The 16,615-nt window shown below is 37.0% G+C and overlaps 2 protein-coding genes across 3 annotated transcripts; both read left to right on the top strand.

The window, feature by feature from the left end:
* The first annotated feature begins 1,615 nt into the window (after window positions 1-1,615).
* On the top strand, window positions 1,616-12,829 carry LOC130429007 (myelin-associated glycoprotein-like). Of its 2 annotated transcripts, none has more exons than XM_056757344.1 (10): window positions 1,616-1,900; window positions 2,160-2,235; window positions 3,899-4,255; window positions 4,840-5,130; window positions 5,214-5,465; window positions 6,702-6,959; window positions 7,046-7,130; window positions 7,208-7,276; window positions 7,388-7,445; window positions 12,647-12,829. In XM_056757344.1, exons 2-10 carry the CDS (start codon window positions 2,187-2,189, stop codon window positions 12,695-12,697), a joined length of 1,470 nt encoding a protein of 489 aa, XP_056613322.1. In that variant the 5' UTR covers window positions 1,616-1,900; window positions 2,160-2,186; the 3' UTR covers window positions 12,698-12,829. The 2 variants fall into 2 exon arrangements, with proteins under 2 accessions (XP_056613322.1, XP_056613321.1); XM_056757343.1 differs by lacking the exon at window positions 12,647-12,829 and adding an exon at window positions 7,551-7,831.
* Window positions 12,714-15,898, top strand: LOC130428195 (myelin-associated glycoprotein-like). The gene is made up of 8 exons (XM_056756052.1): window positions 12,714-12,720; window positions 12,818-13,003; window positions 13,586-13,876; window positions 13,960-14,211; window positions 14,303-14,560; window positions 14,681-14,714; window positions 14,792-14,875; window positions 15,424-15,898. The coding sequence occupies exons 1-8, from the start codon at window positions 12,714-12,716 to the stop codon at window positions 15,548-15,550; spliced, it is 1,239 nt and encodes a 412-aa protein (XP_056612030.1). The 3' UTR covers window positions 15,551-15,898.
* The last annotated feature ends 717 nt before the right edge of the window (window positions 15,899-16,615 follow it).

Here is a 16,615-nt window from a genome sequence, read left to right as displayed (position 1 = left end):
CAATGGCATTACACTACACAAGGAGAAAATATGATCAATATCAAATTGCAAAAAAAATTACATTAGTTATACAGCTTTCACCTTCACAAGTCAGAGAAATTAACTCAATATTTATTTGTCGAAATGACTGTACAAGCAATTTGGATTATAGACATAATTTAACGCAGCAACAAATTATTTACGAAAATTGAAATATATATGAAATTATTAAAATAAGACTATATACTGTAATTGTAAGTGATATAACCATAACATGGAACACTTACGCATTTAATTTGTCTGCTACTTTTTGCCAGCCCTCTCCACTGGCGTTTTAATTATTTTTTCAAATTATTACTGTAAGCAAACCCTTCCAGTAATAATTCTTGCTCTGTTGCGTTGAAAAACTGAGCGCGCTCTTTTGCCATGTGAGCAGCCAATAGCAGCGTTGCTGATCATTGTTTCTACTATCGATACATATCCCCTTTTAAACAAGCGCATGAACGCGCAATTATCTCAGATAACTCAATCCAGCGATACTAATCATAAACAGCAGGTGTGTTCGAAGAACCCAATTAGCCGGATCATGATTAGCACGATGATATCATCTCGGATGTGTCATTTGATCTCGGATGTAATAAGCGACGTACGAAGAACGGGCCCCATGTCTTGTATGTATGTTTTGTTATTTGTGGAGACACGCGGCTGTATGTTTTGATAATTCGCCACGTGTCCTCTTGTCCGTGTAGCTCCGCCCCTTGTTCTCTGTTAGTCTCCCATTAGTGTTTTATCTCCGTCACCTGTCTGCCTTTAATGTTTAGCCTTGTTACGCCTCCTGTCTCATTATCCCTCGTTAGTATTCCCTCTTAAACCCTGTGTTTCCCGAGTCCGGGGTCGGTTCGTTGTTAGTTTGTTCGTAAATTGTATGCGTGTATGTTATAGGTCATGCTGTGGTTTACCTGTGCTCACTGGATTATTTTTTCCGCCTTTTCGTGTGGGATTGTTCGTTTAGTCTTCGTGTGATATTGTTTGTTTGCTCCATATATTGTCTGTTTATTAGTAGATGTGATAGGATGAATGAGGTAAGTGGCTGTGATTGACGCATGTTAGCACCAATCAACAGCGAGTGTGGAGTATTTCAGGACGTGTTTTAGCCTGGGACGGTGGGGTGTTGGTTCAACGTTTGCTGTGTGACACTTTTGAAGTGTGTGCGTGTGTGATCTGAGTTCACGGTGTGGTGTGTAGAAGTGTGCTTTTGGATAACTAGTGCTGGTGATCACTCCGGTGGGTAACCTCAGCCCTGTAAGTTAGTGTTTTGTGTATTCGTTTTTCGTGGGTTGTGGTCAGAGAATGAACCCCATGACCAGACCATTTCAAATGCCTTTTCTATTTTAAAATTCAGTGTTTCAATAAACTTTTGTATTTTTGATATCCACATTTCCCGCCTACCTTAATTTGAGAATCGAACCTGTGTGACCTAATAACAAAACTTTGGGGTTATTTTTATTTCCCGGGTGGCGTAGTCGACAAACTCAAATGTGTATTTAACCTGTACTGCTCCCTACCGTCACATTCGCCTACTTATAAAGCACATATTCTGCATGACCATAATCTACATCCCTAATCCTACCCAATACCGAAACCTAATAACTACTTTATTTACCATTAATTAACCACAAATTAAGAGTTAATTGGGGTTAAAGTCATATTTAAGGGCTTGTTAATAGAGATAATTGCCCCTTATACTGAAGTGTGACCCATTTTGAAAAGAAAACAATATATTGTCAATGGCAGTCTGGAGGAAGTGATTTTTTTATTCTGAAACGAACATAAAGCAGCATCAAACCGAAAGTTCTTCACTATTCAGCTCACCAAGTCTACTGAATATCAACACTGCCAGTGTTTAAAGCCACACATAAGGGTAAGTGACAGATTATTTATGCTTCATTAGCCTATTGGGAACTGTTTAATACGACTACAAGAAGTGTAGGCTATACTTTCACTTTGCTCCACAAAATTAAAATGTTCAAATGTTTTAATAAAATATAAAATGTACTGATTTTTTGTGAAGTCTGAATGGATTAGGATATTAAAACTGTTTAAAAACATATATACTATAAGTTTTATAAAGCATGAAGACAGCCTTGTTTGAAGTAATGAATAAAAACATATATTTCCAGGTTGGGCTACTCTGTTTTAAAGAAAAGATGGTGGTTTTCCAGAGCTGTTTATTTGCATTTATTCACTACCTCAGAGGTTAGTAAAATAAAATGTATTTATCACCTGGTCAAGATAAATACTGTAAATTTTGACTTTATTATCCCTGTTTTCACATAAAGTCGCTCCTATTCAGTTGAGGTCTTTTCATTTATTTTCAGTTGTTTAGTTAGTCTTGTCAGTTATTTGTATGGATAACTTAAAATAGCACAGTGTATTGTTACTGAGACACAAGAATCACCATCCAGTTTGAGTTGTCTGTCGAACAGAAACTACAGTATTATGTGTATTGACCAATACCTTTTGGAGAAGGGCCATACAAGCAAAAGCCATACAAGCCCTTTGACCCAAGAACAATGGACATTTCCCAATTCCAAGAACACAAAGAACGGACGTGTATTCATGTGGAGACCGGTTTTGCAAGGAAGCCTCAGAGGAACGAACATGGATGGACGCGCCGCAGTGATTTCAACGTCAACAAATACATGACACAAATACAAAAAATAACAATTATACAACAATATAGTATAAAAGAGAAAAAGAAAAAGAAAAAGTCAACAATACACGCAGGTGTATTCAGCTTAACAAACAACATTATACAACATATATCAATAATAATAAAAGGTCTAAAGAGAACTGAAATTCATTGCTTGACAATAGTCCACCGTTCACTTAGCTTAGTGTTCCTTGCACCCTTCAATGTTTCAAAATATTGACAGAAGGCTGCATACGATGCTCATTAGTTCTTTGTTCTTGTGTTCTTGAGTATTGGAAACAGACTTTAACAGTTAATGATGACGTAGAGAGAGAACACAAGATCACTGAAGAACTCATTTTGAGAAACGGCCATAACTAAAAGATCACTGAAAAATTAGAACGCATTTGTGAATAAAACAGCTAGTGGTTATGGGGATTATCAGTGGCGTATACCAGAAACCACGCAAGATGAGTGGCTGATTGAGCGCCTACCCAATGTCCCACATAATCAACTTGGTACTTTATTATTGAATGTCAATAGAAAATTTCAAAGATAATATGTTTACACACAATGTAGAAATTAGCATGATATGTATATATAATGCGAAAAGTGTCAACATTGTCCAAATTTCAAATAGGAAATCAACTTGATACTAATGCTGCCTTCACGTGCAATCGAAAATTTGACAATTCCCACTTCAAACCGGAAGAACCATCTGGATTTATTAACATTAAAAGTGTTTAGTAGCATTAAAACATTACAATTATCTGCTAACATTAAAGAGCACCTTATCCAGCATTGGGCTTTCTGAGATCTACCATAACATAACATCTCATATTAATCTTGAGTACCTATAGAGTAATATTGCATACTTTATATCTTGGAAGAATATTTGGTTCAATCACATTTATAAAGATAGATGCAGCTATTTGATTGTTTCTTGAAAATTACAACCTCAATTGTAACTTGATTACCCAATTAAAGTGAATCATTACTGAGGCACAGGAATCGCCGTTTATTCCAGTCATCTATGGAATATAAACTATTATGTGAACAAGTAATGACACAGACACATGTCTGGAAAAGATGCAACAGCAAAAAAGAATACAGTGAATTTTTTTAACAAAAAAGCATTATGCAGTTTTGGGTAAGATCCCATGAGACCACGCACTAATAAACTGTATACTTGATCTGCCAAATGCATGAATGTAAATTTCTTTACAGTATCATCTGCAAGTGATAACAGATGGAACGCCGAAATACCAAAGTCCATAGTGGGTCTGTCTGGCTCATGTGTGGTGATCCCCTGCAAGTTCAACTACCCATCAGATGGAAGGAAACACAGAGACTTTACAGGAATCTGGTTCAAAGATAAAGATATAATCTACCATAAAGAGACCTCCAAAGTAATCAGCACATTCAAGGGTCGCACCAGTATTGGTGATCTGCGTCACAACAACTGCACTTTGAAAATCAGCTCTTTACAACACAGCGACTCAGGATCATACAAGTTTCGGATCGAAATAAAAGATTTCAACAAGAACACATTCTTGAAAAATCCAGTTTCTATTACAGTGAAAGGTATGAGCTTTTGAGGATATAAATTACATAAAATGTTTAATCAAATAATTAAAATCATGTTCAAATGAGCTGATGATTCTACAGTTGTGGGAAAATGTAAGAAATTTTCATTTCAAATGAGCATTTCCTTTAAGATACATTGTGGGCATTCCAGTGTTTGTTATATTTTAGAATCAAACCTCAGAAGGGACAAAGTCATCTAACAGCAATATGAAAGACTGAAAGCAAGACACATGAAAACTGTGAATTGAGGTTATCACAAATTATTTTTGAGGATTTCCTAATTACATTTGGGTCAAAGACGTTAAGATGTCCCTCTCAAAAGAAATTTACAAAAGGGATTTTATGTCCTTAGAAATCAGATTAAATGTAAGAAAAATGTAAACTTTATGATTTAAACTAAGTATTTGAAGTTTGAGAGAAATATTGTTATTAGTTCACACAATTACACAAAAATGATAATTTCATCTAAACATATACCTACAAATAGTAAATTCAGAAAATGGTTCTTTGAAATGGTCTTTTCTTTGGTCGTCTCTCCCAAAATTGTAGACATATTTTAAATGTCCAAACCAATTCTCCAGATTCACCAGACCTACCCACCATCTCTGTGGATAAGGAAGTGACATCACAGAAAGAAGTGACCGCTACCTGTGCTGTGTCACATTCCTGTCCGCCAGACCCACCGCGTCTCACCTGGAGCCACAAAGGCACAACCAAGAGTCCCTCACAGGCTCAAGAGGATGGCCAATGGAAGTTAACATCATCTCTGACTTTCACACCATCCAGAGAAGACCATAATAAACCACTCAACTGCTCCGCAGAGTTTACTCCAGCAAAAACAGTGTCCAACAACAAAAAGCTCAAAGTGAAATGCAAGTATAGAGTTTATACTGCTTGTACTCAGAAAGTTGGTAATTTACTAACAGATATTTTATCAATATTTCATTTCAACTAGATCCTCCATATAACGTGAATGTACAGAGTAAATCACAAGTGAAGGAGAATGAATCTGTTGAACTGAACTGCTCCGGTGAAAGTTACCCTCCTATTCACAGCTTCCAGTGGTTCGGTTCAACTGGATCTCTGCTGGAAAATAGATCCACATATAGATTTAATCATGTGACCCGTTATACTGAAGCCATTACCTGCACCGCCACTAACACAGAGGGAAAAAACTGTTCAGCACCTCATAAGTTTAATGTGTTGTGTAAGTATGCAGAATTATGCTTGAAGGGCCTTATTTCATGCAGATTATATAAAACGTCTTGGTTAAGTATATAACCTCAGTTCCCTGATGGAGGGAACGAGACGTTGTGTGGAGAACGACAGATGGGGTTCACCCTTGAGAACCAATCAACTCTGACTACTATAGTAAAGGCCAATGAAATTTGGCGAATTAAATTTGGATGCCGGTCTCCGTCCCCGGATGTCCGGTATTAAAGGAAGCCGGCATGCAGCATTCATTTACCTCTTGTTCTGAAGAGCCTGAGAGCCTCTCACGACTGCAGCAGAATACGATACGTGTTTGTGGCATAAGGGACACAACGTCTCGTTCCCTCCATCAGGGAACTGAGGTTACATACGTAACCAAGACAGAGGACCTGCTCTCTCAGGGGGAGGACCTGCTCTCTCAGGGGAAGGACACGTTCTGGCATCCCAGATCAGACCTCTGGAACACCCATGTCTGGTCTCTAGACGGGACGAGAAGATCCTGACATGGCAACTCCCCCTCTACGACAGAGACCAACACCCAGGCTAGGGCCCGGTCTATTGGGCGTTTACACGCCTCTAGACGGGGCCACTTCTCGTCCTGGTGTCTCTCTCAACGAGAAGGACCCATTGAGGTGCTCGATCAGGATTGTGTTGTCCTTCTTATGAGACTGGAGACTAACTTCTCCCCTACACACCGAAAGTGTATGCAGTCACTATCGTGCTGGAGGCCCAGACACCTAATGCAGCGATCGTGTCAATCCCCCTCCTCGATGAGGGTGCCGCACCCAAGAGAACAGCGGGACATGCCGCGCTGGAGAATGCTCAGTCCTGAAAAGGACAATTTTAGAAAAAATCTCTTACACCCCCGGAACCGCCGAGACGCCCAGGGGAAGGTCGCTGCACGTAGGGACGATCCGCTGCTCTACGTCGTAGATCCGGCAATGTAGAAGAAGAAGAATTCATTGAATTCGTTCTGTTCGTAGTCATGAGCTAAGGCTCTGAAGAACAAAAGGTTAATGAATGCTGCACGCCGGCTTCCTTTTATACCGGACATCCGAGGGCGGAGACCGGCATGCAAATTTCATTCGCCAATTTTCATTGCCCTTTTCTATAGTAGTCAGAGTTGATTGGTTCTCAAGGGCGATCCCCATCTGTCGTTCACGACACAACGTCAAGAGACAGACAGAAAGGGAACTAATATTATTGTTGTCTATCTATCGACGTGTCACAGATCCTCCTGAGATTAAAAGTGGGTCTTCCTGTGAATCAGAGACTTTTATAGTCTGTGTTTGTATTGTGGACTCAAACCCTCCCAGTGAAGTCAAGTGGCTCGGTCCCTCGAGTACTTTCCCCAGCTCTGGTGTTGAACAAAATGGGTCTCTTACCATATTCACCCTTCAGGGATGGCGGGGATTCCCAGACACAGTCCATTGCTCTGCCAGTAACAGTGAAGGAAACTCTGTCATGACTCTGTCAGTGCCGCATCATGGTAAGACTTCATTCCCATGAGTGTTGTATCCCTTTAACGGTATTGATAAAAACAACTGTTTATTTTAAATCTCTAATTTTCAACAGGTTTATTTATATATCTTGCTGTTGCTTCAGCTGCTGTTGTAGTTATTTTAGCGGTCATTTCAGCATGTTTAGCCAAGAGACGCTGGTGAGAATCTTTTTACCTTGTGCTGACTTATTGCCTTTCTGTAAACTGCTCTTTAAATTTGATCATTTGTTTTAAAGTGCGCGAAGAGTTAAACAACAGAATGACCAGAATAAAATGAAGACAATCCAAAAGTCTTGCTCTGACAGGTATGTTGTCGGTTTGTCATTTTATCTTCATGCATTTTTTGGTGTGTGTATGTGCATAGATATAGAAGCCTATACTTATTAATGTACTGTATTTATTTTTATAAAAATCAGGGGGAAACAGAAAAGCAATGACATTTACACAAGCTACCAAGATAACACGAATTATGAAGTATGTACTTTACATCAATCGATTTTTTACATTTTATCTGTAAATGCTTTGCTACTTTCTTTGTTAGCAGTGCACCCTTTAATTCAATTTGTTTTTCTTGATCAGTACGAAGAGATATGCCTGCCTTCTATGTCTGATGAAGATGAAGTGTTCTACGCAAACACATAAATAATATAGTAAAATAATATTGGCAAGGATTAGTTAAAAAAAAATATGTCAAGATATACTACCTTTAACAAACTAAACAACATTGGCCCCAATTGACTTCCTCTCCTCATGTAAATACTTGAAAAATCTATCTCTGCTCTATTTCTTCCAATTCAGTAGATAGAAAATAAAACAAACAAATCAATTTCAGTGTGTGTTGTGTGCATTTGGTGGCATGAAGGCATGCTATCAAGTTTCTTAAATCTAGATCTATATTCTAAATTCATATCAAGCTAATATTATTTTCTATTTGGTTTACTAACCCTCACGCAAACTAGCTGACAAAAGTAGATTTTTATGCTTATTATTTTACTAAAGGGCTGTGATATATAAATTGTCCTAAAAGCATGTTTGATGTCTATAATGTGTAAGCAATGAACCCTAGTGGTCACTGGAGGAAAGGTTTGGCAAGGCTGTGCCCTAAACAGAGAGCTGCTGCAAACCTTTGGATGCCTTTAGTCACCACGTAATTTATGCAGTTACAATTGTATTGTTCTGAAGTCTGAAGAGTTAACTATTATTTTCAAATATATATAAAATAATTTGCTGTAGTGTACTTCTGACTGATACGATGAGTATGGCTCACTAGTTTTCGTTATACATCACTATTCTACATGTCAATATGAACACCTTCAAAAACTTTAATTCATCACAGATTGATCTGGAAAAACAATGGGAGGTTAACACGACACTTAATCATTACCACATTGCTTGTGTGTTATGCAATTGAACATTTTAATATATGGTGACATTTTGTGTAAAGTTAAAATAAAGGAGAACACAAGTCAAGTTAAATATATCACAAAGTAACACATTTTGTGTGTTGTCCAAGAAATAAGATTGTCGTTTTTAACACAGTAGTTTGTATTTCAATTCCTCATCCCTACTGCCCTAATAAGTAATAAAATATCACCTTCTCACCCTGTAACGATAATCACAATCTAGTCAATAAACAGACCTTAAATCACTACACCACTGACAAACTCGGTATAAACTGATCCTCTCATTACTATTTCACTCAAAGTGCAACTGCAAAACCACAAGAAGCATTCATCCAAAGACAACTCAGGTAAAAAATAAACATGAAACTGTCACAAAATGGGTGTGATGGGGGAAACAGGACCCAGATCAGTAAACCACAGCATGACCCAGAAAAACCTATAACATACACGCATACAACTTACGAACAAACTAACAACGAACCGACGCCGGACTCGGGAAACACAGGGTTTAAGAGGGAATTACTAACGAGGGATAATGAGACAGGAGGCGTAACAAGGCTAAACATTAAAGGCAGACAGGTGACGGAGATAAAACACTAATGGGAGACTAACAGAGAACAAGGGGCGGAGCTACACGGACAAGAGGACACGTGGCGAATTATCAAAACATACAGCCGCGTGTCTCCACAAATAACAAAACATACATACAAGACATGGTACTGTCACGGTCCCGTCCACAAGGCATGAAGCCCGAAACAGGAAGGACGGAACCCTGACAGAAACACAGAATTTTCATTTAGAAACAAGTTCTCAGACTTGTCTTAGATTTGCGCCATTATGAATAAATCTTCCTCTATATAAAAATACTCAGTGATGACCACAAGGACCACACGGTGGCCAAATTTATACACTTTTGTTTTGAGTCTCATGTCCTCAATCCATATTTAAACAAAAGTGATTTCTTGAAATCATGTGATCTTCTACTAGTGTGCATGCATTGTAATGATTTTTTTACTTTTCTGATCTTTGTTCTATCTTTTAAAACCCCATAGACTTGCACGACCAGAGTCAAATCTAAAGCACAGAATATCACAGAGATTTGTGCTCTTTGACAGAAATCAACCTATAGCAATCATCTAGTCTGACATTTCTCTAAAAAGGAAACATAGTTGACAGACGTCATTGAAGATATTTTGTGCACACAACAGCATAAACCCATATCAAGCGTTTTTGGGACAACATCAATTTAATTTGTCTTGTCTTTTAATTCCTCTCTGTCTACTCTCCTTAGGAACATTTGCAAATGAGCAAAACTCACGATAACAATTTCAATTGCCATGCAAGAAGAGTTTTTAGCACATGCCATAAACGGTTTAATGAGCGTGAACTGACTCTTCTTATTCGCTTCCTGTGACATCTAACAGTGTTGATTTTAAACTTTAATATTTTAAACATTAGCTTTACTCAACGTGGACAATCGTTGCGAGTTGTATATAAAACAATCTCTGTTTGAAGCAATAATTTTTTATTGATTTTACATTTTGTTATTATTTGTGCTACACAAATTGTGCTATGACTTTTCAGATTGATCCTGAGAATGAAAAGATGCACAGGAATTATTTTTGCACAGTTAACTTATGCACGTTAACTACTAAGCACGTTAACTACTTATGATCCTATATTATTTGATTGTATTATTAATTACTATATTCATTATCAAACTTAAAAACACTGAGGATGCCGTTAAGAGTTCAGTGCCTTCACACAAAACATACACAGCAATATTAATGGATAGAGTACATTTTTAGGTAACACTTCCGTATAGGGGGCAATTCTCACTATTAACTAGTTGTTATTAGCGTGCCGATTATTGGCATAATGGCTGTTTATTAGTACTTATAAAGCACATAGGATTTATAAAGTGGAGTGGTTGGTCTAGTGGGTTAAACCACTGAACTGGTAAATCAAAAGGTTGCTGGTTCTATCCCAGCAGCCACCACCAGTGTGTCCTTGAGCAAGACACTTTACTCCATGTTGCTCCAGGGGGATTGTCCCTGTAATAAGTGCACTATAAGTTGCTTTGGATAAAAGCGTCTGCTAAATAACTAAACGTAACGTAAACGTAAAGCACATATTCTGCATGACCATACTCTACATCCCTAATCTAACCCAATACCGAAACCTAATAACTACCTTATTTACCATTAGTAAGCCACAAATTAAGATTTAATAGGGGGAAAAGTCATAGTTAATGGTTTGTTAATAGCAAGAATTGCCACCTTATACTGAAGTGTGAATACAATATTTATTAAAGGATACTGTAGAGGAAGTGATTTTTTATTCTGAAACGAGCATAAAGCAGCATCAAAAAGGAAGTTCTTCACTATTCAGCTCACCACGTCTACTGAATATCAATTTAGGCAGTGTTTAAAGCCACACATAAGGGTAAGTGACAGATTATTTATGCTTCTTTAGCCTATTGGGGACTGTTTAATACGACTACAAGAAGTGTATACTTCACTTTGCTCCACAAAATTAAAATGTTCAATGTTTTATATCAAAAATAAAATGTACTGATTATTTGTGAAATCTGAATGGATTAGGATTTTAAAACTGTTTAAAAAAACTCGTACTATAGGTCTAGTTTTTATATTAAAAATAGAAGTGATGAATAAAAACATATATTTCCAGGTTGGCCTACTCTTTTTTAAGAAAAGATGGTCGTTTTCCAGAGCTGTTTATTTGCATTTATTCTCTACCTCAGAGGTTAGTAAAATAAAATATATTTATCACTTGGTGACTTTGTATGTGCACTATTTATCACATTTACATTTATGCATTTGTCAGACGCTTTTATCCAAAGCTACTTACATTGCATTATACTAAACATTTCTATATGCAATCCCGTGGGCTGGAACCCATAACCTTGCGATGTTAACGCAATGCTCTAAGCACTGAGCTACAGGAAACATTAGGCCTGTTTTGACATAAAGTCGCTCCTAGTTAGACTTTAGTTAAAGTCTTGTCAATTAATTTTTATGCATAACTTAAAATAGCACAGTGGATTGTTACTGAGAAACATGTATCAACATCCAGTTCGTGTTGTCTGTGTAACAGAAACTACATTATTATGTGTATTGATCAATACTTTTTGAAGAAGGGTATTACAAGTAAAAGGCCCTTTGCTGCAACAACAATGGATGTTACCCAATTCCAAGGACGTAAAGAACGGACGTGTGTTCTTGTGGAGACTGGTCTTGTGAGGCAGCCCGGGTATTTAGATTATCATTCTCTTAGCTTTAGTGTTCCTTGCACCCTTCAATGTTTCAAAGTATTGACAGAGAAGGCTGCACAAGATGCTCATTAGTTCTCTGTTCATGTGTTCTTGAGTATTGGAAACAGACTTTGACGGTTAATGATGACGTAGAGAGAGAACACAAGAACGCTGAAGAATACTAAACTAACTAAAAGAAAGAGCCATAACCAAAAAAATGTGAGAGAAATAGGAACAGATTTGAGGAATAATACGTCTAGTGGTGATGGTGATTTTCAGTCTCGTATACCACAAACCACGCAAGATTAGTGGCGGGTGGAGCCCCTAGCCAATGTCCCACATAATCAACTTGGTACTTTATTATTGAATGTCAACATTGTCAACATTGTCCAAATTTAAGAAAAAAACTTGGTACATATGTTGCCCTCACGTGCAATCAAAAATTTGACAATTCCCACTTCAAACCGGAAGTACCATCTGGATTTATTAACATTAAAAGTATTTAGTAGCATTAAAACATTACAATTATCTGCTAACATTAAAGAGCACCTTATCCAGCATTGGGCTTTCTGAGATCTACCATAACATATGGAGTTTCTGCCAATCTCATATTAATCTTGAGAACAAATAGAGTAATATTGCATAATTTATATCTTGGAAGAATATTTGGTTCAATCACATTTATAAAGATAGATGCAGCTATTTGATTGTTTCTTGAAAATTACAACCTCAATTGTAACTTAATTACCCAATAAAAGTGAATTATTACTGAGAGACAGGAATCACAGGCTATTCCAGTCATCTATGGAATATAAACTATTATGTGAACAAGTAATGACACAGACACATGTCTGGAAAAGATGCAACAGCAAAAAAGAATACAGTGAATTTTTTTAACAAAAAAGCATTATGCAGTTTTGGGTAAGATCCCATGAGACCACGCACTAATAAACTGTATACTTGATCTGCCAAATGCATGAATGTAAATTTCTTTACAGTATCATCTGCAAGTGATGACAGATGGAACGCCGAAATACCAAAGTCCATAGTGGGTCTGTCTGGCTCATGTGTGGTGATCCCCTGCAAGTTCAACTACCCATCAGATGGAAGGCCACACAGAGACTTTACAGGAATCTGGTTCAAAGATAAAGATATAATCTACCATAAAGAGACCTCCAAAATAATCAGCACATTCAAGGGTCGCACCAGTATTGGTGATCTGCGTCACAACAACTGCACTTTGAAAATCAGCTCTTTACAACACAGCGACTCAGGATCATACAAGTTTCGGATCGAGATAAAAGATTTCAACAAGAACACATTCTTGAAAAATCCAGTTTCTATTACAGTGAAAGGTATGAGCTTTTGAGGATATAAATTACATAAAATGATTAATCAAATAATTAAAATCATGTTCAAATGAGCTGTGACGTACATTCGTGGAAAAATGTAAGAAATTTTCATTTCAAATGAGCATTTCTAGATTTCTTGTGGCCGTTCCTGTACAGTGTTTGTTATATTTTAGAATCAAACCCCAGAAGGGACAAAGTCATCTAACAGCAATATGAAAGACTGAAAGCAAGACACATGAAAACTGTGAATTGAGGTTATCACAAATTATTTTTGAGGATTTCCTAATTACATTTGGGTCAAAGACGTTAAGATGTCCCTCTCAAAAGAAATTTACAAAGGGATTTTATGTCCTTAGAAATCTAATTAAATGTAAGAAAAATTTAAACTTTATGGTTTCAACCAAGTATTCGAAGTTTGAGAGAAATATTGTTATTAGTTCACACAATTACACAAAAATGATAATTTCAGGTAAACATATACCTACAAATAGTAAATTCAGAAAATGGATCTTTGAAATGGTCTTTTCTGTGGTCGTCTCTCCCAAAGTTGTAGACATATTTTAAATGTCCAAACCAATTCTCCAGATTCACCAGACCTACCCACCATCTCTGTGGATAAGGAAGTGACATCACAGAAAGAAGTGACCGCTACCTGTGCTGTGTCACATTCCTGTCCACCAGACCCACCGCGTCTCACCTGGAGCCACAAAGGCACAACCAAGAGTCCCTCACAGGCTCAAGAGGACGGCCAATGGAAGTTAACATCATCTCTGACTTTCACACCATCCAGAGAAGACCATAATAAACCACTCAACTGCTCCGCAGAGTTTACTCCAGCAAAAACAGTGTCCAACAACAAAAAGCTCAAAGTGAAATGCAAGTATAGAGTTTATACTGCTTGTACTCAGAAAGTTTGTAATTTACTAACAGATATTTTATCAACATTTCATTTCAACTAGATCCTCCATATAACGTGAATGTACAGAGTAAATCACAAGTGAAGGAGAATGAATCTGTTGAACTGAACTGCTCCGGTGAAAGTTACCCTCCTATTCACAGCTTCCAGTGGTTCGGTTCAACTGGATCTCTGCTGGAAAATAGATCCATATATAGATTTAATCATGTGACCCGTTATACTGAAGCCATTACCTGCACCGCCACTAACACAGAGGGAAAAAACAGTTCAGCACCTCATAAGTTTAATGTGTTGTGTAAGTATGCAGAATTATGCTTGAAGGGCCTCATTTCATGCAGTTTATATAATACTATTATTATTGTTGTCTATCTATCGACGTGTCACAGATCCTCCTGAGATTAAAAGTGGGTCTTCCTGTGAATCAGAGACTTTTATAGTCTGTGTTTGTATTGTGGACTCAAACCCTCCCAGTGAAGTCAAGTGGCTCGGTCCCTCGAGTACTTTCCCCAGCTCTGGTGTTGAACAAAATGGGTCTCTTACCATATTCACCCTTCAGGGATGGCTGGGATTCCCAGACACAGTCCATTGCTCTGCCAGTAACAGTGAAGGAAACTCTGTCATGACTCTGTCAGTGCCGCATCATGGTAAGACGTCATATGCTCTAGTTTTGATGTCTTTTTAAACATTACCATTGATGATACCATTTTTTCTTACAGGTTAAATAATATATCTTGTTGTTTCTACCGTTGTTGTTGTTATTGTAGTGGTCATTTCAGTGTGTGTAGCCAAGAGACACTGGTAAGAATCTCTCTTTCTCTTGCTCTGTCAAATTCTATCTTTGATGTTTCTAAATCCCTTCACTGTTTGTCATGAAGTGGACGAAGACCTGCACAAAGTGTACTGGATGTGAAGAATGACCACAATGAACTGAAGACAACCCCAAAGTCAGACACATCCAGGTATGTTGGTACAAGTGATATGTGCACATACTGTACACACATTTCTGATATATATATTACTGATATCTTTATAAAGGTGTGTGTAGACTACATACCATGTATTTGATGACAGTCCAAGTATCAGCCCTATTTTAATGAATTGTTTGTATCTATTTGTTTTGGTAAAAATCAGCCAAGAACAACAAAACGTTGACTTATACACAAATTATCAAGAAATAGACCAACCTGTTTATAAAAATTTTGAGGTAAGTATGACTTTAGATCAGATACAATGCAAAAGTTCAATAAGCATTCTGTTTCTGACAAGTGAAACACTTTTATTCACACTTTATTAGTGGTTTGGAACAGTCTATGATATATATGTAACACACTTGCAAAATAGTTTGTTGCAAGAACTGACAAAAACAACACATGCGATACTAAATCTATAAACTAAATGTTTGACTCTGACTGAATGTTCTTAACACTTCATATTTAAGAGGGGTTGTTTAAACTGTTTTAAAAAATCTGATGTATAAAATATGTGACACTTCTTCCTTGTTGATCAGTGTGATGATGGAAACCCGTCATGTGAGCAAGATGAAGATGAAGCGATCTACGCCAACACCTAAAATAAACAAGCGTTATAACTCTTATATAGATCATATTCAAATGACCGTTTTGATGGCATTATAGTTTAATTTTACTGGTCTATCTAGCAGAAAAAAGATATATAATGCTTGCTAAGTAATATTGCAATAATTTATTCATATTGTCCTAAAAGCATGTTTGATGTCTATGATGTGTAAGCAATGACCCCTAGTGGTCACTGGAGGAAAGATCTGGCTAGGCTGTTTCCTAAAGCTGCTGCAAACCTTTTGCTGACTTTAGTCACAACGTAATTTTTGCAGTTACAATTGTGTTGTTCTGAAGTTTGATGAGTTAACTATTATTGTCAAATGTATATATATTATAAAAGAATGTGTTGTAGTTTACTTATGACTTGAATGAGTTTGGCTCACCAGTTTGGGGTATATACATTACTATTCTACACATCACTGTGAACACCTTCAAATGCTTTAATTCATCACAGATTGATCTGGAAAAAAAGGGAGGTTAATACTACACTTAATCATTAACACATTGCTTGCGTTATGCTATTGAACATTTGAACATATTATGATATATTGTGTTCAGTAAAAATAAGGGACACGACAAGTTGAGTTTTCAACTCCTCATCCCTACTGCCCTAATAAGTAATAAAATATCACCTTCTCACCCTGAAATCTGGTCTCAATCTCAATGATTTAATCATTTTCCTAATCCAGTAATTGTGGCCATTGTCTCTAAACTAAAAGGGTTTATAATTATTGAAGTTTTATCATTGATCAATCTAAGGATCCTTTGTGTTTTTTTTTAATCCTGTTTACTTTTAATCACCATCTAGTCAATAAACAGACCTTAAATCACTACTCCACTCACAAACTCAATATAAACTGGGGCACTCATTACTATTTCACTCAAAGTCCAACTGCAAAACCACAAGAAGCATTCATCCAAAGTCAACTCAGGTAAAGTCAGTTAAGGACAGTGAATATTTCAGTTGTTTGTGTGGCCATGTTGAATATATCAGGCTTCAACCGAATACTGGATCTTGTTGTCCCAGAAAACAGAGAATTACAGCAATAATAATACTGAATTCCATAACACTCTATTTAATAGCTGTGCGAAATATTTAATATTGACATTTAGGGTTAATTC

This window comes from Triplophysa dalaica, chromosome 9 (assembly GCF_015846415.1).
Source record: "Triplophysa dalaica isolate WHDGS20190420 chromosome 9, ASM1584641v1, whole genome shotgun sequence".
Classification (NCBI taxonomy): Eukaryota; Metazoa; Chordata; class Actinopteri; order Cypriniformes; family Nemacheilidae; genus Triplophysa; species Triplophysa dalaica.
Note: the sequence above shows the minus strand (reverse complement) of the source record. Positions and strands in the feature narration are given on the sequence as shown.